At 42.9% G+C, this 25,824-nt stretch overlaps 1 protein-coding gene across 1 annotated transcript in view; it reads right to left on the bottom strand.

The window, feature by feature from the left end:
• cntln (centlein, centrosomal protein) overlaps positions 1 to 25,824 on the bottom strand; it is a 420,736-nt gene that overhangs the window by 193,394 nt on the left and 201,518 nt on the right. Inside the window, exon 14 of the mRNA XM_078215313.1 lies at positions 8,352 to 8,452. Within this exon, the coding sequence (XP_078071439.1) occupies positions 8,352 to 8,452 (101 nt within the window). The remainder of the gene's footprint in view (positions 1 to 8,351; positions 8,453 to 25,824) is intronic.

The following is a 25,824-nucleotide window of genomic DNA, read 5'->3' on the forward strand; positions in this document are numbered from 1 at the left end:
TTGACCTTTAAAGATTTCCCAATCCTCTAGTTTCCCACTAATCTTTGCCACTTTGTATGCATTTTCTTTCAATTTGATATCCTCTTTTATTTCCTTAGATATCCATGGCTGATTATCCCTTTTTCTACAGTTATACGCACTCCGTAAATCCTTCTGCACTGCAACAATTCTGTTATCATTATTAGTTTATTCCTCATTTTTGAGGGAGTACTGGAACTGAGTGAAACAACTGGGGCTTGCTGCAATTGTTTCTTTGTATTCACCTGCTGTCTGTCTATAGCGGAGCTTATCAATTCACATTGGACATTATCTCACTGAAATGTTTCACAATCCACCCACTGAACAATTAGAAAAACACAAATGAGGCATATGTGAAAGACACAATATTCAGGTCAGTTCACAGGGGAGGTCTAATGAAAGTGCAGTGGAGGTTAAAAGAGAAATTAAAAAAGCTATAAGAAAATTTTAAAAAGAAATAAAAATAGCATGGGGTTTTTTAAGCATAAAAGAAAATAAGTTATTCAAGACTGTTAGACATAAATATAGAAAAGGAATTGGCATTGGAAAAAAATAAACAGAACTGAAAGTTGATCATTTATAAAGTTCTTCTGGCATGCACACTCTATTGAAGGAAGTCAAAGAGAAGATAAAAAAGACTCTGAATACAATTCTTCATCCTTCTTAGATCCGCAAATTGTGCCAGGGGACCAGAAGGTGGCCAGCTGTACCACTGTTCAAGGAAGGTTAGAAGAACAGACCAATTCACGATCAACAAGTTGGTCAAACATCAGTTGTAGGCAAAATCTCTTAACCCATCATTTGTGACCAATTGAGTGAGCATTTCCAGATGTCTGTGCTTGTCAAGGGCAGTCAGCATTGAGTTTTAATAAGAAGTCACATTTACCAATTTTGACAGAGTTTTTCCAGGTGACTGATTGTATACACAAGGAGCATACAACCACACGGATAAAGAACAGGAGTCAGTGACTTGAACCAAGGTTGGAGAATCGTGGGGGAGGAGCCATAAGACATGCAGCTCTAGGGAGAACCCGCTTTAGGATTCTCCTCACCCCAACATAATCTGGATCACGCTCAGTGAGATCAGCATATTTAAATCAACATTCAAGTATATAATGTCGATTTGAAGCTGGATTTTCCCTCCTCCCGGGATTCTCCAGCCCTCGGGGACAGTGGGAACCCGGCGCCAATCACTGCTGGTTTCCAAAAATGGAAACCAGTCATGATGGTCATGCCAAGGGGGCTTAGAGGCCATTGAAAACCCCGGGTGGTTGGGGAGATGGCTGGGTAGTGCCCTGGCACTGCCGGGGGAGGGAGGTTTTCAACTGGTCTGCCAGCGTCTTTAGGTCCCATTCCAAAAAGTATGGCAGAATTCTGTGAGAATCTCCCCAGTCTCCAAAATAATTTCAAAGTGTGGTTGGATTGTGAATTGAATCACACCGACCCACCCAGCAGGAATCTCAGCGGGTTTCCTACTGGGGCCGACACTTAGAAATCTTTTGGGAGAATTCCGCTTCACAGTTCCACCTGGCCCCAATAACCTTTCACCTGCTTGCTTATCAAGAATCTATCTAGTTCTGATCCAAAAATATTCAAGTGGGGACGATTCTCTGGGGCAGCAGCTGGGAATCCCGATGGCCCATTCAATCGGATGAGTGGGCAGAATCGGAATTCCAACGGGGCATCAATCCCATCCTGGGTCTCCCTCCCTCCCGCTGGGGTCACTTCGTGGCACCTTATCAAAATCCTGGAAATCTAAGTACAGTACATCCGCAGGTTCCCCTTTATCCACAGCACATGTTACTTCTTCAAAGAACTCCAATAATTTAGTTAAACATGATTTTCCTTCCAAATAACCATGCTGACTCTGTCATAACCCTGAATTTAACTAAGAGCCTGCTATAGCATCTTTAATAGTAGTTTCTAACATTTGCCCTATGACAGATGTTAAGCTAACTGGCCTGTAGTTTCCCACTTTATGTCTCACTCCATTTTTGAATAATGGAGCTACATTTCTTATTTTCCAATCTAATAGAACCTTCCTCGAATATAAGGAATTGTGGAAAATTAAAATAAGGCATCAACTATCCCACAACCCACTCCTTTTAAGACCCTAGGATGAATTATATCTGGACCCAGGGACTTGCTCAGCACTTCCGCTGTGATTGTAATATTCTTCAGTTCCTCCCCCGCTTCCATTTCCTGATTTACAGCTATTTCAGGGATGTCACTTTGTTAATTCCTTTCTTCTTTTAAATATTCATAGAAACTCTCAGTATCTATTTCTCTATTTCGAGCTACCTTTCTCTCGTTCTCTTAATTTTGTCATTATTTGCTGTTGTTAACATTCTGTCCAATCTTTTGACCTGCCAACCATCTTTGCGCAATTATATGCTTTTCTTTAAGTTTGATACAACCTTTAATCTTTTTAATTAACCACGGATGGAATTTTTCTTTCTTAGAGTCACAGAGGTTTACAGCATGGAAACAAGCCCTGCAGCCCAACTTGTCCATGCCGCCATTTTTTTGAACCCCTAAGCTAGTCCCAATTGCCCGCATTTGACCCATATCCCTCTATACCCACCTTACCATCTAAACGCTTGTCAAACGACAAAATTGTACCCGCCTCTACTACTACCTCTGGCAGCTTGTTCCAGACAGTCACCACCCTGTGTGAAAAAATTGCCCCTCTGGACCCTTTTATATCTCTCCCCTCTCACCTTAAACCTACGCCCTCTAGTTTTACACTCCCGTACCTTTGGAAAAGATATTGACTATCTAGCTGATCTATGCCCCTCATTATTTTATAGACCGCTATAAGATTACCCTCAGCTTCCTATGCTCCAGAGAAAAAAGTCCCAGTCTATCCAGCCCCTCCTTATAATTCAAACCATCAAGTCCCGGTAGCATCCGAGTAAATCTTTTCTGCACTCTTTCTATTCTGAAATATCCCTTGAAATATGTTTTGGGGCAAAGTGCCAAGTAACCATGAGGAGAGATTGAGTTGGTTCAGGTATTAATTGCTGGAATTCAAAAGAATGAGGTGGGATTTCATAGAAGTCTATAAAATTCAAACAGGACTAGACAGGGTAGATGCAGGAAGGATGTTTTGGGAACTGACTGCCACATTTTCTTGATCTCAACCCGAAAGCTGGGCGTATTAATCTTAAACAGCATGTTGTATCCTGTTTGAGGACTGACTTCCGGCCTGTATTCATGCATTTTCATATCATCGGTCACTGGAAATTTCTAAAAGCTGTCTGAATGCTGTTTGCTCTGCTTTATCCTGTTAACCTGAGGGCCACATCTGATGGATCCTTAAGGCTGTTCGACAATCTTACTTAGGACTTTGGCCTCTCTAAACTCTGTGGGTCACAATAGTTTGGAGTCATAATCTGCAGTTCATCACCCATCCTGGACTTTACCCCTCGTTGTCACACTTCTTTTTTGATTTTGTGATGTTTACCATGTTGCCAAGAGTGATCCAGTGTGTGAGCAGAGGCAAATTTCACTTGTTATCCTTTGAAAACCAGGGACATCCATTTCTTTATAATGGAATGCTTCCCACAGGGTGCTCCTTCAATTACACCAAACTTAATACACAGATTTGCTCCGACTATATCTTCGTTATGCCAGGGGTGCAAGGTGGCACGGGGGACTACCTGCATTGCTTCTGATCCTGTGTCTAAATTGAATACTGGCTGTTTAATATCCTTAACGAATTTGAGATTTTTGGGGAGCCCGCTGGGTCAGTTTTACTGCACTAGGACTGTGTAATATATATCTGTTTTTCCTTCTTATAGTCCTTGCATTTATAATGGTGGTATATATGTATGGTATCCTTTCTTGCCATTGTTAATATGAGTAGTACCACTGCAGGGTACTGGGTGAGTGTTTCGGTGTAGAGATTGTGGATATGGCCTCACAGCTGGTGAAGAAAACCCGCTCAGACCTATTGATATAGGGTAGCTTGCTTCTGTACTTGTATTATTTGGGGTAAAAGAATCTCTGACAGACTCCTGTAAAGGTGCAGATGAAGCGCATGTCCCGGGAAAAGACATTGTTTCCTGTCAATGGTGCTCCTGGTGTGGCTGGAGATGGGAAAATATGCTTAGGTGAATGCCTCAGTGTAATGCGAGAATCTTTGGCTAATCATCCTTTTCTATACCTGTGTTGATATCCTATATTCTACTTCAAAACGCAATGGCTGTAGCTACTTTGAAAATCCTGAAATTTAAGTGACTTGGCTCTGTGTCTGGTACCCTGTAAGCAAGGGCATGCACCATTATGCCATTTACTCATGGCTTCATCTTGTTACCCTCTTTCCTCACCATCTCTGAAACATCCTTCTATTGTTTGTATCTTTGGAGGCGCCATTTGTAATGAATAATCCGAACCAACTGAGTTAATGCTCTCTTGTATCTTTCTGTATGCATAGGTGTAGAAATTATGCTGTACTGTACTAGTCCTTGAGGCTTGTTGCAGTTTTTGTAAAAATAGGAAAAATCATCAATAAAAATATATTTTAAAAATAGAAGTCTCACAAAAATAGTATAACAAACAAGTTTCATTGCATTAGATACTTGCCTCCTGTAGGGAATTCATAATCTTGGTCTGGATCAATTAGTAGTAAGAAACAAAACTCTCATCATTGACGTGCCAACGGTAGACATACGCCTCAGTTTAGCACTGCATTGTCTCAATGTGCACTTTTCTTTTGTAATTTATAATAACTTGAAATAACTCATTGGAGTAATAAATTTTAGGTGGACCTTTACATAAAAATATTCAATAACACGATAACTTAATAAGTAGTGACAACTTTCATTTTGCAGCTGTAGACACCAGCTAAGATAAAACCAAGAGCAAACAGGTTTGTAGTTTGCCTCTAAAGATTCCATTAATGCTGACAACTGATTAACTTGGCAAAGGAGCCATTCATTACTGTCCTAAAGCATTAAGTTCACAGCAGCTGCACTAGCACAATACCTGTTCCAAACTAGGCTGCTCAAAACTTTCAATTTTGCTTAAAAAAATAAAAGCAAGTCAGGAATCCAGCATTTCAGAGTGTCTATATGGAGCAGGTGTGACAGAAGATCATCCTGTCATCCTATAGATCAAAGCAGCTCACTGTATAGCAAACAGTATCTTTGTTCTTGCATTTGTGACCTCAACTTGTTATATCAAGCTATGGCTTGCATTCCCTTAGCAGCTACAGTCCTGGAATATTCTAAAACATCTTTCAAGATACAATAGTAACAACAGGAAAATACTTTTTATATTCCCCTGCATCTGAAGATTGAAGGATGGTTTATGGGATGGGGGTGAAGCCAATAGCACAAACCCATACTCTGCTTCAGATTTCTTAAAATGTTCATTGACAATAGTAGAAAGGAGGATGGTTGTAGTTGTTGGAAGCCAACTATCTGAGCCTCAGGACATCACTGCAGGGAGTGTCCTCGGCCCAATCATCTTCAGCTGCTTCATCAGTGACCTTCTCTTCATTAGAAGATCAGAAGTGGGGATGTTTGATGATGATTGCATGGTGTTCAGTGGCATTCACAACTCTTCAGATCCTGAAGTAGCCCATATCCACATGTAACAAGACCTGGACAATTGGGCTGTGAAGTGGCAGGTAACATTCCTGCCACACAACTGCCAGGAAATGATGATCTCCAACAAGAGAGAAACTAACCAGCGCTTCCTTAACATTACATGTCATTGCATCCATCACTGTCAACATTCTAGGGATCACCATTGATCTGAAACTTAACTGGACAAGCCATAGAAACCATAGAAAATTACAGCTCAGAAACAGGCCTTTTGGCCCTTCTTGTCTGTGCCGAACCATTTTATGCCTAGTCCCACTGACCTGCACTTGGACCATATCCCTCCACACCCCTCTCATCCATGAACCCGTCCAAGTTTTTCTTAAATGTTAAAAGTGACCCCGCATTTACCACTTTATCCGGCAGCTCATTCCACACTCCCACCACTCTCTGCGTGAAGAAACCCCCCCCTAATATTCCCTTTAAACTTTTCTCCTTTCACCCTTAACCCATGCCCTCTGGTTTTTTTCTCCCCTAGACTCAGCGGAAAAAGCCTGCTTGCATTCACTCTATCTGTACCCATCAAAATCTTATACACCTCTATCAAATCTCCCCTCAATCTTCTACGCTCCAGGGAATAAAGTCCCAACCTATTCAATCGCTCTCTGTAACTCAGCTTCTCAAGTCCCGGCAACATCCTTGTGAACCTTCTCTGCACTCTTTCAATCTTATTTACATCCTTCCTGTAACTAGGTGACCAAAACTGTACACAATACTCCAAATTCGGCCTCACCAATGCCTTATATAACCTTACCATAACACTCCAACTTTTATACTCGACACTCCGATTTATAAAGGCCAATGTACCAAAGGCACTCTTTACGACCCTATCCACCTGTGACGTCACTTTTAGGGAACTCTGTACCTGTATTCCCAGATCCCTCTGTTCAACTGCACTCTTCAGAGTCCTACCATTTACTCTGTACGTTCTTCTTTGGTTTGTTCTTCCAAAGTGCAATATCTCACACTTGTCTGCGTTAAATTCCATTTGCCATTTTTCAGCCCATTTTTCTAGTTGGTCCAAATCCCTCTGCAAGCTTTGAAAACCTTCCTCACAGTCCACTACACCTCCAATCTTTGTATCATCAGCAAACTTGCTGATCCAATTTACCACATTGTCATCTATATCAATGATCTGGATGATAAACAACAATGGACCCAACACCGATCCCTGCGGCACACCACTAGTCACAGGCCTCCACTCAGAGAAGCAATCCTCCACAACCACTCTCTGACTTCTTCCATTGAGCCAGTGTCTTATCCAATTTACTACCTCCCCATGTATACTTAGTGACTGAACCTTCCTAACTAACCTCCCATGAGGGACCTTGTCAAAGGCCTTGCTGAAATCCAGGTAGACAACATCCACCGCCTTCCCTTCATCCACTTTCCTGGTAACCTCCTCGAAAAACTCTAATAGATTGATCAAACATGACCTACCACGCACAAAGCCATGCTGACTCTCCCTAATAAGTCCCTGTCTATTCAAATATTTGTAGATCCTATCCCTTATCACACCTTCCAATAACTTGCCCACCACCGACGTCAAACTTACTGGCCGATAATTTCCCGGATTTCTTTTGGAACCTTTTTTAAACAACGGAACAACATGAGCCACCCTCCAATCATCCGGCACCTCCCCCGTGAATATAAGCCATATAAATATTGTTAGATATTGAGAGGTTGCTGTCCCTGGCTGGAAAATCTAGAACAAAGTTACACAGTTGCAGCACAAGAGGTCAATCATTTGATATGGATTTTTTTTTAACTCAAAGAGTTGTGAAGCTTTGGAATCTTCTCCCTCTGAGGGTAGTGAATGCTCCATCATTAAATACATTTAAAGCCGAGATAGACTGACTTTTGGTAACTCAGATAATTAAGGGATACAGGGAGCAAAAGGGAAAGTGGAGCCGAAGTCCAAGATCAGCCATGGCCATATCAAATGGTGGAGCAGGGTCAATGGGTTATATGGTCCACTCCTGCTGCTATTTTTTATGTTACGTTACCGGAAGAAGTCAGAATCTGGATATTCTGCAGTGAATGACTCAACTCGACTCCTCAAAACATTTCCATGGTTTGCAAGGCGCAAGTCAGGAATATGTTAAATATTTTGCATTTACCTGGATGAGTGCAGCTCCAACAACGCTCAAGAAGTTCAACACCATCCAGGACAAAGTGGAAGCTAAATGGGCACCACCTTAAATCCACCAGCTTAAACATTCACATCCTGCAAGCTGCCCTGCAGCAATTCGCCAACACTCCTTCACCTCTGAACCTGTGACTTGTACCTCCTCAATTGACAAGGGCTCATGGGAACATCACCATCTGCAAATTCCCCTCCAAATCACATAGCATCCTGACTTGGAAATACACCATTGTTTCTTTATCAGCACTGGGTTAGAATCCTGAAGCTCACTCCTTTACAGCACAACATTTGCAGCAGCTCAAGAAGGTAGCTCACCATCACCTTCTGGAATGAACATAAATGCTGGCCTTGCCAGTGACATATACATTGCACAAACAATAAAAAAAACTGCAAATGCTTGATTAACAATTAGTGTTAAGTAAATCTGCAACCCTGTTATATCCCATCGTCTCGTGCTTGCCACAAAAGGCAAAGGGAAACAGTAAACACTACATGGTGATGCAATGGCTTGACTTGAATTAGTGATCTTCAAACAGTTGAATGCCTTGAACTATATCCATTTCATTCTGCTTCCTCACCTTCTCGCTCCCGTTGTAGGCATATGGTTAGTTCCTGAATGTTGGCTTTGTCCATAACAGACTGTACCCTCAACTGGTCCAGCTCTTCTTCCAGGTTCATACTGCAAGATGAGAAAGAAGAAATCCGTTCATTAGACATCATAAAAACAGTTCCCACATTGAAAAACATGTCAATAAGCTCCACCTGTGACTTGAAACAAAATCCAATGAAATAGAACAAACACTACAGAAAATAGCTGAGTCGGTGACAATCGTGCATAATCCAAAAAGCTGAAATTGCTGAAGTTTCCTCAATATGACGAAGAACAGCTGATTTGTCAGGAACAGTCATATTTGACCATCGTCATATCGGTCACATTTAGAAAAGTTTCCATCATGCAAATTTGATTCCCATTATTTTACTGAATTGTGAAGTAATGCATTTGGTTGAGGACAAAGGAAAGGGAATAGTTAAGATGCAAGATTCTGATTTGATTTGATTTATTATTGTCACACGTATTAGTATACAGTGAATAGTATTGTTTCTTGCGTGCTGTACAAAGCATACCGTTCATAGAGAAGGAAAGGAGAGAGTGCAGAATGTAGTGTTACAGTCATAGCTAGGATGCAGAGAAAGATCAACTTAATGCAAGGTAGGTCCATTCAAACGTCTGATGGCAGCAGGGACAGTAAGAAGTCTCTCAACACCAGGTTAAAGTTCAACAGATTTATTTGGTAGCACGAGCTTTCAGAGTGCTGCCCCTTCATCAGGTGACTCACCTAATGAAGGAGCAGTGTTCCGAAAGCTCGTGCTACCAAACAAACCTGTTGCACTTTAACCTGGTGTTGTGAGACTTCTTACTGTGTCTACTCCAACGCCGGCATCCCCACATCATGGCAGCACGGAAGAAGTTGTTCTTGAATCGGTTGGTACGTGACCTCAGACTTTTGTATCTTTTTCCCAACGGAAGAAGGTGGAAGAGAGTATGTTGGGGTGCATGGGGTCCTTAACTATGCTGGTTGCTTTGCCGAGGCAGTGGCAAGTGTAGACAGACTCAATGGGCAGGAGGCTGGTTTGTGTGATAGATTGGCCTTCATTCACGACTTTCTGTAGTTTCTTGCAGTCTTGGGCAGAGCAGGAGCCATACCAAGCTGTGATACAGCCAGAGAGAATGCTTTCCATGGTGCGTCTGTAAAAGTTGGTGAGAGTCGTAGCTGATATGCCAAACTTCCTTAATAAAAACAAATTACAGCAGATATTGGTACCTGAAACCGAAAGAGAAAATGCTGGAAAATCTCAGCAGGTCTGGCAGCATCTGTAAGGAGAGAAAAGAGCTGACGTTTCGAGTCCAGATGACTCTTTGTCAAAGCTCACTTCCTGTACATGAGAACATAAGAACATAAGAAATAGGAGCAGGAGTAGGCCATCTAGCCCCTCGAGCCTGCCCCGCCATTCAATAAGATCATTGCTGATCTGAAGTGGATCAGTTCCACTTACCCACCTGATCCCCATAACCCTTAATTCCCTTACCGATCAGGAATCCATCTAACCGTGATTTAAACATATTCAACGAGGTAGCCTCCACTACTTCAGTGGGCAGAGAATTCCAGAGATTCACCACCCTCTGAGAGAAGAAGTTCCTCCTCAACTCTGTCCTAAACTGACCCCCCTTTATTTTGAGGCTGTGCCCTCTAGTTCTAGCTTCCTTTCTAACTGGAAAGAATCTCTCCATCTCTACCCTATCCAGCCCCTTCATTAGCTTATAGGTCTCTATAAGATCCCCCTCAGCCTTCTAAATTCCAACGAGTACAAACCCAATCTGCTCAGTCTCTCCTCATAATCAACACCCCTCATCTCTAGTATCAACCTGGTGAACCTTCTCTGCACTCCCTCCAAGGCCAATATATCCTTCCGCAAATAAGGGGATCAATACTGCACACAGTATTCCAGCTGCGGCCTCACCAATGCCCTGTACAGATGCAGCAAGACTTATCTGCTTTTATATTCTATCCCCCTTGCGATATAGGCCAACATCCCATTTGCCTTCTTGATCACCTGTTGCACCTGCAGACTGGGTTTTTGCGTCTCATGCACAAGGACCCCCAGGTCCCTTTGCACAGTAGCATGTTGTAATTTTTTTCCATTTAGATAATAATCCAATTTGCTATTATTTCTTCCAAAGTGAATAACCTCGCATTTGTCAACGTTATACTCCATCTGCCAGATCCTCGCCCACTCACTCAGCCTGTCCAAATCTCTCTGCAGACCTTCTACGCCCTCCACACGATTCACTTTTCCACTTATCTTTGCGTCGTCTGCAAACTTTGTTACCCTACACTCAGTCCCCTCCTCCAGATCGTCTATATAAATGGTAAACAGTTGAGGCCCCAGTACCGATCCCTGCGGCACACCACTAGTTACCATCTGCCAACCAGAAAAGCACCCATTTATTCCGACTCTCTGCTTCCTGTCGGATAGCCAATCCCCAATCCACGCTAACACCCTACCCCCAACTCCGTGTGACCCAATCTTCTTCAGCAACCTTTTGTGAGGCACCTTATCAAACGCCTTTTGGAAATCCAAAAACACCACATCCACCGGTTCCCCTCCGTCAACCGCACTAGTCACATCTTCATAAAAATCCAACAAGTTCGTCAAGCACGACTTTCCCCTCATGAATCCATGCTGCGTCTGCTTAATCGAACCATTCTTATCCAGATGGCCTGCTATTTCTTCTTTAATGATGGATTCCAGCATTTTCCCAACTACAGACGTTAAGCTAACCGACCTGTAGTTACCTGCCTTTTGTCTATTTCCTTTTTTAAACAGCGACGTAACATTAGCCGTTTTCCAATCCGCCGGCACTACCCCAGAATCCAACAAATTTTGATAAGTAACCACTAACGCATCCGCTATTACCTCTGACATTTCTTTCAGTATCCTGGGATGCATTCCATCCGGGCCCGGGGACTTGTCCACTTTCAGTCCCGTTAGCCTACCAAGCACTGCCTCCCTGGTAATTTTAATTGTATTGAGTACCTCTCCTCCTACCAACCCTCTATCGTTAATATTCGGTAAACTATTTGTGTCTTCCACCGTGAAGACCGACACAAAAAACCTATTTAAAGTTTCAGCCATTTCCTCATTTCCCACTATTAAATCCCCCCTCTCGTCCTCCAAGGGTCCAACATTCACTCTTGCCACTCTATTCCTTTTTATATATTTGTAAAAGCTGTTACTATCATTTTTAATATTTAGAGCTAGTTTAGCTTCATAACCTATCTTTCCTTGCTTTATCGCTTTCTTAGTCGTTCTTTGTTGTCTCTTAAAGTTTTCCCAATCTTCCGATTCTCCACTATTTTTGGCCACTCTGTACGCATCGGTCTTTAATTTAATACTCTCCTTAAATTCCTTCGTTATCCCTGGTTATCCCTTTTCTTACAGTCCTTCTTTATCACCCGAATATATTGTTGCTGAGTACTGAAAAAGATCTCCTTAAAAATCCTCCACTGTTCCTCAGCTGTCCTACCTACCAGTCTGCTCTCCCAGTCCACCTTAGCCAATTCAGCCATCATCCTATCGTACTTCCCTCTGTTCAAACAGAGGACACTGGTATGGGACCCTACTTACTCCTCTTCCATTTGTACCAGAAATTCGACCATATTGTGATCACTTGACCCAAGAGGGTCCTTCACAAGAACATCCTTAATTCTACCTACCTCGTTACACATTAACAGATCTAAGATAACTCGTTCCCTCGTCGGTTCTGTAACATACTGTTCAAGGTAACTATCTCGACAGCATTCTAAGAACTCTTCCTCCATCACACCACGTCCAACTTGAGTCAGCCAATCAATATGCAGGTTGAAGTCCCCCATGATTATTGCCGTTCCATTTTTGCACGCATCCATTATTTGTTTGTTTATAGCCCGCCCCATCTCAACATTATTATTTGGGGGCCTATAGACCACGCCTACTAGTGTCTTTCTCCCCCTACTATTCCTTATCTCTACCCATAACAATTCCACGTTTTGTTCCTTAGAGCCTATGTCATCCCTCACTACTACCTTGATATTATCTTTCATTAACAGAGCTACCCCACCACCTTTTCCTTCCTGTCTATTCTTCCTAAATGCCTGATACCCCTGGATATTCATCTCCCAGTCCTGGTCTCCCTGCAGCCACGTTTCTGTAATGGCCACTAGATCATACCCATTTGTGCTGATTTGCACCATCAACTCATTAACTTTGTTCCAAATGCTTCGTGCATTCAGGCAAAGTGTCTTTATTCCAGCTTTTATCTGGACCCGATTTGATGAAACACTATCAACCTCTCCCTCGCCCTCTACTCCTTTAACTACTTGAATGCCCTCATTCACTTGCACTCGCTCCCTCTCCTCTACCATTGATTTTGTAATTCCTCTTACCTCTGCACCTCTGTAGTGCAATGATCAGACAAAAGTGACCTCAGACTTTTGTCTCTTTTTCCCAATGGAAGAAGGTGGAAGAGAGAATGTCCAGGATGTGTGGCGTGCTTAATTATGTTGGCTGCTTTGCCGAGGCACTGGCAAGTGTAGACAGAATCATCCTTTGACAAAGGGTCATCTGGACTCGAAATGTCAGTTCTTTTCTCTCCTCACAGATGCTGCCAGACCTGCTAAAATTTTCCAGCATTTTCTTTTGCCTTCTGAGAAAGTAGCTTTCTATGATTTATCTCTAAAAGTTGGTGAGAGTCGTTGCGGACAAATTTCCTTAGTCTTCTGAGAAAGTAGAAGCGTTGGCGGGCATTCTTAACTATAGTGTTGGCATGGGGGCCCAGGACAGATTGTTGGTGATCTGGACATCGAAAAACCTGAAGCTCTCGACGCTTTCTACTTCGTCCCCATTGATGTAGACTGGGGCATGTTCTCCTCTACGCTTCCTGAAGTTGATGACAATCTCCTTCGTTTTGTTGACATTGAGGGAGAGATTATTGTCACCGCACCAGTTCACCAGATTCTCTATCTCATTCCTGTACTCTGTCTCGTCATTATTTGAGATCTGACCCACTACGGTGGTGTCATCAGCAAACTTGAAAATCGAGTTGGAGGGGAATTTGGCCACACCGTCATAGGTGTATAAGGAGTTTAGTCTGAAGTGCAGAGGCATAGAGAGACCAGGCAGTGAATGTCCACAGATGCCTGAAGGTGTTAGCACAGGGAGATAAGAAGTTTAAGAAGGCACACAGGACACTTTATTGGCTGATGTATAGATTATAAGTTTGGGAGGTTATACTCGAACTGTATAAGAAAGAAACTAGACCACAGATAGAATACTGAGCACATTTGCTGATCATTGCACTACAGAAAGGATGTGATTTTTGGGCAAGGGCACAGAGGTGGTCCATGAGGATGTTGTCAGGAATTAAGAATTTTAGCTCAGAGGAAAGATTCAACGGTCTGAGGTTGCTTTCTGTGGAACACAGGAGACTGAGGGGAGCTTTATTTGAGCACTTAAAATTATGGGGGTCTCGATGGGTTAGATAGGGAGCACAGATTTAAAATAATGAGGAGTATTTTTTTCACCCAGACCTGGAACTTACTGCCTGAAAGAGTGATAGAGGCAGAAATGCTCATCACATTTAAAAAATATTTGGATATGCAGTCAAAGTGTTGTAACCTTTTATTATTCATTCATAGAATCCTTACAGTGCAGAATGAGGCCATTCAGCCCATCGTGTCTGTACCGACTCTCCAAAACAGCATCCCACCCAGGCCACGTAACCCCACATATTTTACCATGCTAATCCCCCTAACCTGCACATTTTTGGACGGTGGAGAACCCGGAGGAAACCCATGCAGACACAGGGAGAATGTGAAAACCACACACACAGTCACCCAAGGCTGGAATCGAACTCGGGTCCCTGGCGCTGTTAGGCAGCAGTGCTAACCACTGTGCCACAGTGCCGCCTCGTAGATTGTGGCCATTACTGGCTCAGCCAGCATTTATTGCACATCTCTAATTGCCCTTTGAAGGTGATGGTGAGCCACCTTCTTGAACTAAGTACATAAGTACACCACAGGACTGTTATGGAGGGAGTTCCAGGATTTTGACCCTGGACGGCCGAAATAGTTCTAAGTCAGAATGGTGTGTGGCTTGGCGGGGAACCTGCAGATAGTGGTGTTCCCATGTATCTGCTGCCCTTGTCCTTCCAGGTGGTAGAGATTGCAGGTTTGGAAGTTGCTGTCAAAAGAGCCTTGGTGAGTTGCTGAATTGCATCTTGCAGATGGTACACACTGCTGCCACTATGCGTCAGAAGCTGAAGGAGTGAACACTATGGGGTAATTGACCAAGCTGGCTTTTGAGATTAAACTAGATCGCTCTTTTCTGCTAGAACAAATACAATGGGCCAAGTAGTCTCCTATCGTTTCTAACTATTCATCAGAATGGCAAGTACATACACAAAAATAACAGGAACACTTTGGGAGACCACTCTGACATGTTTACTCTATTAAGTTATAAACTCATTAGAAGCACCTTGGAATTAAATATGCAATACCTGATGGCAATTTTATCTCCTGCAAAAAATATTTAAATGTAAACTTTAATTGCTTTTCCTAAAACAGTAAAATGTTTGAGTAGTCTATTACTCTATGTTTTTTAATAACTTCAACAGCCCATAGTTCCTTCGTTACATCAAAATTTTACTTTAAGTTCATCCAAACCTTTGCTGCCTGTTTACTGACCGATGCCAGGTCGCATGGGCAGAATTCCCCCATCTGGGCCGACCTCCTGTGGTGGGGGCAGAGAAGGGGAGTGTTTCCCACTGCAATTGCTGACAGGAAACCATGCTTTATCTTCTGCTGGTGAAAGTAATTACACATTTGTGGGTTTTGCATAATCTTCTGTGCTGGGGCAGGTATGATAGCCTGCATCCTGCCATTATATCAAAGTGTTATATTTAAAAGGTGATAGATTTAAAAGGGGGAGAGGTAATTATGATGCGATTAGGCATGAATTAGGGGGCATAAGATGGGAACAGAAACTGTCAGGGAAAGGCACTAATGAAAAGTGGAACTTTTTCAAGGAACAAATACTGTGTGTCCTTGATATAGGTATGTCCCTGTCAGGCAAGGAGGAAATGGCCGAGTGAGGGAACCATGGTTCACAAGAGAGGTGGAATGTCTTGTAAAAAGGAAGAGGGAAACTTATATAGGGATGAGGAAACAAGGTTCAGATGGATCCATTGAGGGTTACAAGTTAGCAAGGAATGAGTAAAAAAAGGGGCTTAGGAGAGCTAGGAGGGGGCATGAGAAGTCCTTGGCGGGTCGGATCAAGGAAAACCCCAAGGCTTTTTACTCTTATGTGAGGAATAAATGAATGACCAGGGTGAGGTTAGGGCCGGTCAAGGACAGTAGTGGGAACTTGTGTATGGAGTCAGTAGAGATAGGAGAGGTGATGAATGAATACTTTTCTTCAGTGTTCACCAAGGAGAGGGGCCATGTTTTTGAGGAAGAGAAGTTGTTACAGGCTAATAGGCTGGAGGAAGTAGATGTTCGGTGGGAGGATGTACTAGCAGTTTTGAATAAACTGAAGGTCGATAAGTCCCCTGGGCCTGATGAAATATATCCTAGGATTCTTTGGGAGGCAAGGGATGAAATTGCAGAGGCTTTGATCTTTGGGTCCTCACTGTCCATGGGGATGGTGCCAGAGGACTGGAGAGTGGCGAATGTTGTTCCTCTGTTTAAGAAAGGGAATAGAAATGACCCTGATAATTATAGGCCGGTTAGTCTTACTTCGGTGGTTGGTAAGTTGGTAGAAAAGGTCCTTAGGGATGGGATTTTCGACCATTTAGAAAGATGCGGATTAATCCGGGATAGTCAGCACGGATTCGTGAAGGGCAAGTCGTGCCTCATAAATTTGATAGAATTTTTTGAGGAGGTAACTAAGTGTGTTGATGAAGGTCGGGCATTGATGTCATATACATGGATTTTAGTATGGCGTTGGTCGGCTTATGATGAAAGCAAGGAGGTGTGGGATAGAGGGAAAGTTAGCCGATTGGATAGCTAACTGGCTATCTGATTGAAGACAGAGGATGGTGGTGGATGGAAAATTTTCGGACTGGAGGCAGGTTGCTAGCGGAGTGCCACAGGGATCAGTGCTTGGTCCTCTGCTCTTTGTGATTTTTATTAATGACTTAGAGGAGGGAGCTGAAGGGTGGATCAGTAAATTTGCTGATGGCACCAAGATTGGTGGAGTAGTGGATGAGGTGGAGGGCTGTTGTAGACTGCAAAGAGACATAGATAGGATGCAAAGCTGGGCTGAAAAATGGCAGATGGAGTTTAACCCTGATAAATGTGAGGTGATTCATTTTGGTAGGACTAATTTAAATGTGGATTACAGGATCAAAGGTAGGGTTCTGAAGACTGTGGAGGAACAGAGAGATCTTGGGGTCCATATCCACAGATCTCTGAAGGTTGCCACTCAAGTGGGTAGAGCTGTGAAGAAGGCCTATAGTGTGTTAGCTTTTATTAACAGGGGGTTGGAGTTTAAGAGCCATGGGGTTATGCTGCAACTGTACAGGACCTTGGTGAGACCACATTTGGAATATTGTGTGCAGTTCTGGTCACCTCACTATAAGAACGATGTGGAAGCGCTGGAAAGAGTGTAAAGGAGATCTACCAGGATGCTGCCTGGTTTGGAGGGTAGGTCTTATGAGGAAAGGTTGAGGGAGCTAGGGCTGTTCTCTCTGGAGCCGAGGAGGTTGAGGGGAGACTTAATAGAGGTTTATAAAATGATGAAGGGGATAGATAGAGTGAACGTTCAAAGACTATTTCCTCGGGTGGATGGAGCTATTACAAGGGGGAATAACTATAGGGTTCATGGTGGGAGATATAGGAAGGATGTCCGAGGTAGGTTCTTTACTCAGAGAGTGGTTGGGGTGTGGAATGGACTGCCTGCAGTGTTAGTGGAGTCAGACACTTTAGGAACATTTAAGCGGTTATTGGATAGGCACATGGAGCACACCAGGATGATAGGGAGTGGGATAGCTTGATCTTGGTTTCAGATAAAGCTCGGCACAACATCGTGGGCCGAAGGGCCTGTTCTGTGCTGTACTGTTCTGTGTTCTATGTAAATGTCACTGGTCCACCATTGGAAAAAAGAAGATGGACCTCCTGAAGGAAGATGATGATGCACCTCCAGGAACACTCTTGAGGCTGGCAGATGGATCTCCTCAAAGACAAAGCTGAAAGATCCACCCACTATTGTGGTGTTCTAGGGTCCGGATTCCCTCCACCCACTATTGTGGTGTTCTAGGGTCCGGATTCACTGGACTCTGAAGGTGGTCCCAGGCCTTCTGCAGGGAAGTATTGACTTTTGCTTGCCACATTGGTCCAACGGGTTCTGGACTAACATGTTTTTCTGCTGGCAACACGGAGAATTGAGGGTGGGGAGAAAGTTCCAGTTGGTCTTTCATCATCATCTCATTAGCGCAATGCAAATCGGTTTCACGCCAGCATCCTGCAGGATTCCCGATTCGTCAAAGCGAGCCGCATCAGAAGATCCTACTGTCAAGTCACAGTGGCATGAAACCGATTTTTGGGCCTCCCGTAGATTTCTCCCACCCACCATTTATCTCACCGGCAGGGAGGGGAGAGAATCCACCCTGTGTGTCAGTGACTTCGTGGGTAACACTCTCTCATCTCAGTCAAAAAGTTGAGGGTTCAAGTCTCATTCCAGAGACTGGAGCACATAAATAACTGCTGATACTCTAGTGCAGTACTCTGGAAATGCTATACTGTTTGAACATAAGAACTAGGAGCAGGAGTGGGCCATCTGGCCCCTCGAGCCTGCTCCATCATTCAATAAGATCATGGCTGATCTTTTCGTGGATTCAGTTCCACTTACCCGCCCACTCACCGTAACCCTTAATTCCTTTACTGTTCAAAAATTTATCTCTCCTTGCCTTAAAAACATTCAATGAGGTAGCCTCAACTGCTTCACTGGCAGGGAATTCCACAGATTCACAACCATTTGGGTGGAGAAGTTCCTCCTCAACTCAGTCCTAAATCTGCTCCCCCTTATTTTGAGGCTATGCCCCCTAGTTCTAGTTTCACCCGCCAGTGGAAACAACTTCCCTGCTTCTATCTTATCTATTCCCTTCATAATCGTATCTGTTTCTATAAGACCTCCCCTCATTCTTTTGAATTCCAATGACTATAGCCCCAGTCTACTCAGTTTCTCCTCATAAGCCAAACCTCTCAACTCCAGAATCAACCTTGTGAATCTCCTCTGCACCTCCTCCAGTGCCAGTATATCCTTTCTCAAGTAAGGAGACCAAAACTGTACACAGTACTCCCAGTGTGGCCTCACCAGCACCTTATACAGCTGCAACATAACCTCACTGTTTCTACACTCCATCCCTCCAGTAATGAAGGACAAAGTTCCATTTGCCTTCTTAATTACCTGCTGCAAACCAACTCCTTGTGATTCTTGCACAAGGACACCCAGGTCCCTCTGCACAGCAACATGCTGCAATTTTCTACCATTTAAATAATAGTCCATTTTGCTGTTATTCCTACCAAAATGGATGACCTCACATTTTCTCAACTTTGCCCCTCACCTGTGGTGTGGTGATCTTCAGGTTAGATCACCACCACCCAGCTCTCCCCCTCAAAGAGGAGAGCATCCTATGGTCACCTGGGACTAGGGCAACTTTATCTTTTTCCAAATGGAAGCCTTTCATTCCTTTTTCATTCACCCATCACCTGTGTACACACTGATCTTAATTGGTTCCCAGTACACCAACATTTTGTTTCTAAAATTCTCATCCTTGTGTTTAACTCCCTCCAGGACCTCGCTGCTCCCTATCCCGGTGACCTTCCCAAGCTCTACAATCCTCTGAGATGTATTGCACCCGCATTAGTCTCCCAAGGCCAGTCTTCCATCACCATAACCCTTTTCTTCACAAAACGGAAAAGAGGCGTATCCATGGCTTACAACACACAAGTTCGAGCACGGGGCCCTTCAGAATGCCAGTCTAGGTTGAGGCAGCAGGTTTTAAGCCCCGTTGCTCGTTTCTCATTGGATGAGCCCCCACTAGCTCAATAGGGGAGTTCATACGCCACAAAGCCCACGGGGAGATCTATTGATGATCCCTCATGTCTTTCGTGGCCACTATAGCACCACCAATTCTGACCTCTTGTTAATCCCCCACTCCTTTTGTCTTACTATTGGAGACTGTATTATCAACCCTCCAGGTACGAGGTTCTGCAATTCCCTCCCTAAACGCTCTGTTTTTCTCTTCACCATGAAGACCCACCTTTAACTAAACTTTTGGTCTCCCATCCTAATATTTCTTGACTTGGGCTGGTGCTAAGTTTTGCCTGATAATGCTGTTAGCCTATATTAAAGGCAGTATATGGATGCAAATTGTTGCTTTTCCTAAACACAATTACCTTGGGACAAAGATAACATTTTGATGCGAAGGCTAGATGCAGTTCTGGGAAAAAAAACTTCAGATTTAAATTTAAATTAATATTGAATTTATATCATGAGAATGAATATTTCTGCTTCAAGGTAAATTATAATAATCAATAAAGTTAACATCAACATTAATACAATGCTTTTTAAAAATAACAAACTTGGGAATTATTTAAATTTTGGTAAAGTCTACGATGTTCCAGACAGAAAGCTATTTTGGGCAGACATCATAAATTAAAGCTAATCGTCTGCTAGTCTGAATACGTTAAACTTGGTTAAATGTTTTCAGCAGTCACTAAATCCATTTGTTCAAACTATTAAAAATGAAGGTTGTTTGCTTTAGGCTCGATCTAATTATCCATTTCACCATAATGGATACTTTCACACTGCTTTTCCCTGGCATGGAGATTTGCACACTGTGACCCATATTGTGAAATTAATTTTGTATATTTCAATGGATAGAAAATTATGGGCGAGCACAGTCCAAATTCCAATAGTAAGCACCATCTTTGGAGCAGATTTAGATAACAACCCCTATATGCAAAAATTAAACTGATAAATTATTCAAAGAATCTCCAATGAATTCTTGCCATTGTTAACATTGGATATTGGCTGCGATTTGTTTTATCATCGTGCTGTCCAAAACATCCATGGAGAGAAGGAGGAGTGAGAGACCTGGACCAAGAACAAACTATTTTGAGAACAGTGTGTCAAACGGATGGTGTTCTCTGCTTCAGATCTCGACACTTGTTCAGTCAACCTCACAGCCCAAATGAAATTATAGAGAGCCTTAAGTTCTTAGCCATACTGCACCGGCACAGCATAGCACACCAAGTCATAATATATATGAGATGGTTGAATATTCTTGCCTTTCACGGCACAGGATCACGTTCTGATCATTTTTTTTTCAATGAATGTGGCCAATGCTCCCCTTGGTTGAGGAGTCAATCACAAGGGGACATAGTTTCATGGTAAGGGGCAGGAGATTCAGAGGGGATTTAAGAAAAAGCCTTTCCACTCAGAGGGTGGTGGGAATCTGGAATGCACTGCCTGGACGGCCGTGAACACCAGAAACCTCACAAGCTTTAAAAAATATCTGGATGAGCACTTGAAATATCATAATATTCAAGGATATGGGACAAGCGCTGGAAAATGGGATTTGGCTTCAGTGGTAGTTATTGTCAGTGCAGACTCGATGGGCTGAAGGGTGTTTTCTGCGCTGTATATTTCTCTGGCTCTGATACTAATGCAGGCGAAGTTTCACATGCTTCAGGAATCAATTGGCTCTTTGCTTGCAAAAGGACTCAAATACACAGATAAATCCTATATTAAGGGGAAGGGACCTCACTCTCAATATGAAAGTTGTTTGCAATGCTCACACCACACTGTCCAATGACAAAATACCCTGGATCATCACTTCATTCAGTAATTCTGGAAATACTTTTGCACAATATTTTAGAGGGATGACCATTTACCTCATTGGGATATTAACAGTAATTATTTGTGTACTAATGATTTATTTTTCTGTCACTGGAGTTGTGGCTCATGGATTGAATTTTCTCTCATGTTCGAGAAGATTGTAGTGATTGATACACATGATGTGGAGATGCCGGCGTTGGACTGGGGTAAACACAGTAAGAAGTTTAACAACACCAGGTTAAAGTCCAACAGGTTTATTTGGTAGCAAAAGCCACACAAGCTTTCGGAGCTGCAAGCCCCTTCTTCAGGTGAGTGGGAATTCTGTTCACAAACAGAGCATATAAAGACACAAACTCAATTTACATGAATAATGGTTGGAATGCGAATACTTACAACTAATCAAGTCTTTAAGAAACAAAACAATGTGAGTGGAGAGAGCATCAAGACAGGCTAAAAAGATGTGTATTGTCTCCAGACAAGACAGCCAGTGAAACTCTGTGGGGGTTACAAATAGTGTGCCATGAACCCAATATCCCGGTTGAGGCCGTCCTCGTGTGTGCGGAACTTGGCTATCAGTTTCTGCTCAGCGACTCTGCGCCGTCGTGTGTCGCGAAGGCCGCCTTGGAGAACGCTTACCCGAATATCAGAGGCCGAATGCCCGTGACCGCTGAAGTGCTGAGCAGAAACTGATAGCCAAGTTCCGCACACACGAGGACGGCCTCAACCGGGATATTGGGTTCATGGCACACTATTTGTAACCCCCACAGAGTTTCACTGGCTGTCTTGTCTGGAGACAATACACATCTTATTTAGCCTGTCTTGATGCTCTCTCCACTCACATTGTTTTGTTTCTTAAAGACTTGATTAGTTGTAAGTATTCGCATTCCAACCATTATTCATGTAAATTGAGTTTGTGTCTTTATATGCTCTGTTTGTGAACAGAATTCCCACTCACCTGAAGAAGGGGCTTGCAGCTCCGAAAGCTTGTGTGGCTTTTGCTACCAAATAAACCTGTTGGACTTTAACCTGGTGTTGTTAAACTTCTTACTGTGATTGATACAAGCAGATTTTAAAACATTTTGCCAACTTTTTAGCAACCCTGACAATCTCACTTGATATTTGATAAAATTCACTTCTGTTAACCAATTGTATTTAGTAAATCCTCACCACAAGATATGCTTTGGACACCATTCCAAATATCACATCCTGTCTATATATATATATTGCCTTCTGAGATTCATGATCTAGATCTGCAGTGATTCTGCACAGAACCAACTTTCAAGCAGTTTTGAGCCAAGAAGGAAGATCTTTTTGAAGGTTTTAGGACATGTTCATAACTCTCATCAGAATGCATGCCATAAAGCATGACGTTGTGTACATTACTGCCTAATGCATTTGCTGGCATGCAAAAACCCAAACCACCCTACCCACCTTTTTCTGCTTCAAGGTAAATTATAACGATCAATAAAGTTAACGCCAAAATTAATATCATGTTTTTTAAAAAACGAACTTGGGGATTATTCCAATGTTAGTAAATTCTCTGATGTTCCAGGCAGAAAACTCTATTTAGGGCAGACATCATAAATTAAGCGAACCTTTTGCTAGTCTGAATACGTTAAACTTGGTTAAGTGTTTTTCAGTTGTCACTAGGGGATTTTCACAGTAACTTCATTGCAGTGTTAATGTAAGGCTACTTGCGATACTAATAAATAGATGAAATTAATCCAGTGATGCTGTTGTTCCAGTCTTAGTCAGTTCAAGATCAAACATAGATGGAGAATACTGTAAATTTAAACTGGACTTCAGAGCCTTGTAAAATGTTTAATAATTGGAGTATTAGTACCTGGGATTAATGACATTCCATACTTATCAGTCAGAAAACATTGATGATCTGTAATTTCTGGTAACATGTTCAGAATGTTATAGTGAAATATAGTTCTGATCTTTACTAAAAAGCTGCACAACAAACTATCCACTGTCGATTCCCTATAAAATAATTTCTGCAAGTACAATAAACTAGCATGTGAAACTGTCATCACGCAGTAAGTTCTAAATTTAACAAATGTCAGTTTGAAAGGAGTTTACTGTCTCACTAGCTCAGGCTCTTTAGAAAATCTTTACCTCGGACAAGGAAAACAGACTCGATCTCAAGAGATGCAAACTTACCCTGGCCTCCTCTGACCTGCCATAATACTATTATAACCATGGAGCAGAAAACAGATGAGCTGATAAGATCACCAGACAGCATTTATTTCACACATACTTCAACACAAGTGTTTGAAAGACTGGTGGGAATTCACAGTTGCGACCATGTGACTCAAAACCTCAATAAGCAAAGTGCCCCAGATGCAAGGTGATCTCATTTCACTGCTCCAAGTAACATGCCTCATTCTTAATTTTCCTCTGTACTTCCAGAGTACTCTGCCACAAGGTCACACAAAGCACTGTCCTCAAACCGTTTCAGCTTTTCCTAAATGCTTTGAACATTTATCAGTTCTTTTACGTTAATATGTTTCCTCTATGATGCAAACGTCTAGACAGGAGTAAAGTGGGAGGTTTTGGCAAGGAATTATTTATGTAGTGACAGGCATCCTACAAGAAGTCTGGTCAGCCATGAAATAAAAGAGATGAACTTCTGTTTGCAACATGTTGAAAAAAGCATTTCTTTTATACTGAATTTCACTAAAAAAAAGCCACAAGGCAATGTACAGATTGTCACCTCCACTGTGTTTCGCTTTACAGTGCAGACTGTAATAGAATCCAGTGATGTTGAAATTCTTGAGCCTTTCTAAGGAATTCCTTGGTAACTTTGCCAGGGGGGGAGGAGGGGAGAGACCCTCTACAGGTCTACTGTGAGGTTGGAAGATAATTTCATCTCCCTCTCACAGAGTGAGCCAGGATCAGCTGTCCATAGGACCATAAGATATAGGAGCAGAATTAGGCCAATTGGCCCATCGAGTCTGCTCCACCATTCAATAAAGGCTGATAAGTTTCTCAACTCCATTCTCCCGCCTTTTTCCCGTAACTTTTGATCCCCTTACCAAGTAAGATCCTATCTATCTCTGCCTCAAATACACTCAATGACCTGGCCTCCACAGCTTTCTGTGGCAATGAATTCCATAGATTCACCACCCTCTGGCTGAAGAAATTCCTCCTCATCTCAGTTCTAAAGCTGTAGCTGTGCCCTCAGGTCCTAGACTCGCCTACTAATGGAAACATCTTCATGTCCACTCTATCCAGGCGTTTCAGTATTCTGTAAGTATCAATGAGATCCCCCCCCCTCATCCTTCTAAACTCCGCCGAGTACAGACCCAGAGTCCTCAAACGCTCCTCATACGTCAAGCTTTTCATTTCTGGGGTCATTCTTGTGAACCTCCTCTGGACCCTCTCCAGGGCAATCACATCCTTCCTTAGATACGGGGCCCAAAATTGTTCACAGTACTCCAAATGTAGTGTGACCAGAGCCTGATAAAGCCTCAGCAATACATTCCTGTCTGAATGAAAAGATGCAACACCTGATCAGTGGAAATGAGGTCTGATTGACGGGGCTACAGGCTTCAACTTTTGGAAATGCTTCCCCCATTGCCGGAGCCCTGTTCGCACATATTTCACTTCCTGTCTCCTCTCATACCCTATCTGAGCTCATTAGGTCCATGAGGCTCAACTACATTTCCCTCCATTTTATACTCACTAAACTTCTGATCACCCAACATCCCCTCGTGTGAGAATGTACTCCCTGATTTTATTCCAAAACCACCCAGCTCAAAATTGAAGATTATGCCCTCATGTTGACAGATCCTCTGCACCTACTCTTTGGAATCCTCTTATTATTTCATTTTTCATGCCTCAACCTTCTAAAATCAATGAAATCCAGGCTAGGTTTGGGCAACTGTTTTCACAGCTTAATCCTATTAGCCCTGGAATCATTCTGTTTATTTTCTGTTGTACACCTTCCAAAGTTAATATCCCTGTCTGAGGTATCGTGCCCAAAAAGGAATGCTGTATCCAGACAGGGTCTGATGAAAACATAACCTCACAAAAGTTCAATACTGAGGATGTTGGAAATCTGACACAAAAACACAAAGTATTGGAAATACTAAGCAGATCAGGAAGCATCTGTGGTGGAGCAGTTACAATCAGAGATGCTCAAGAGGTCAGAATTAGAGGAGTGCAGATATCTCAAAGTGTTATGGGCTGGAGAGTACAGAGAGAGAGAGAGAAGGGGGGGGGAAGTTTTGGAATGCTTTGAAAACAATGACAATGTTATCATCATAGAAACCCTACAGTACAGAAAGAGGCCATTCGGCCCATCGAGTCTGCACCGACCACAATCCCACCCAGGCCCTACCCCCATATCCCTACATATTTTACTCGCTAATCCCTCTAATCTACGCATCCCAGGTCAATTTTTTAGCATGGTCAATCAACCTAACCCGCACATCTTTAGACTGTGGGAGGAAACCGGAGCACCCGGAGGAAACCCACGTAGACACGAGGAGAATGTGCAAACTCCACACAGACAGTGACCCAAGCCGGGAATCGAACCCAGGACCCTGGAGCTGTGAAGCAGCAGTGCTAACCACTGTGCTACCGTGCTGGTAATTGAGCTGT

Source organism: Mustelus asterias, chromosome 6 (genome assembly GCF_964213995.1).
Source record: "Mustelus asterias chromosome 6, sMusAst1.hap1.1, whole genome shotgun sequence".
NCBI classification, from domain to species: domain Eukaryota; kingdom Metazoa; phylum Chordata; class Chondrichthyes; order Carcharhiniformes; family Triakidae; genus Mustelus; species Mustelus asterias.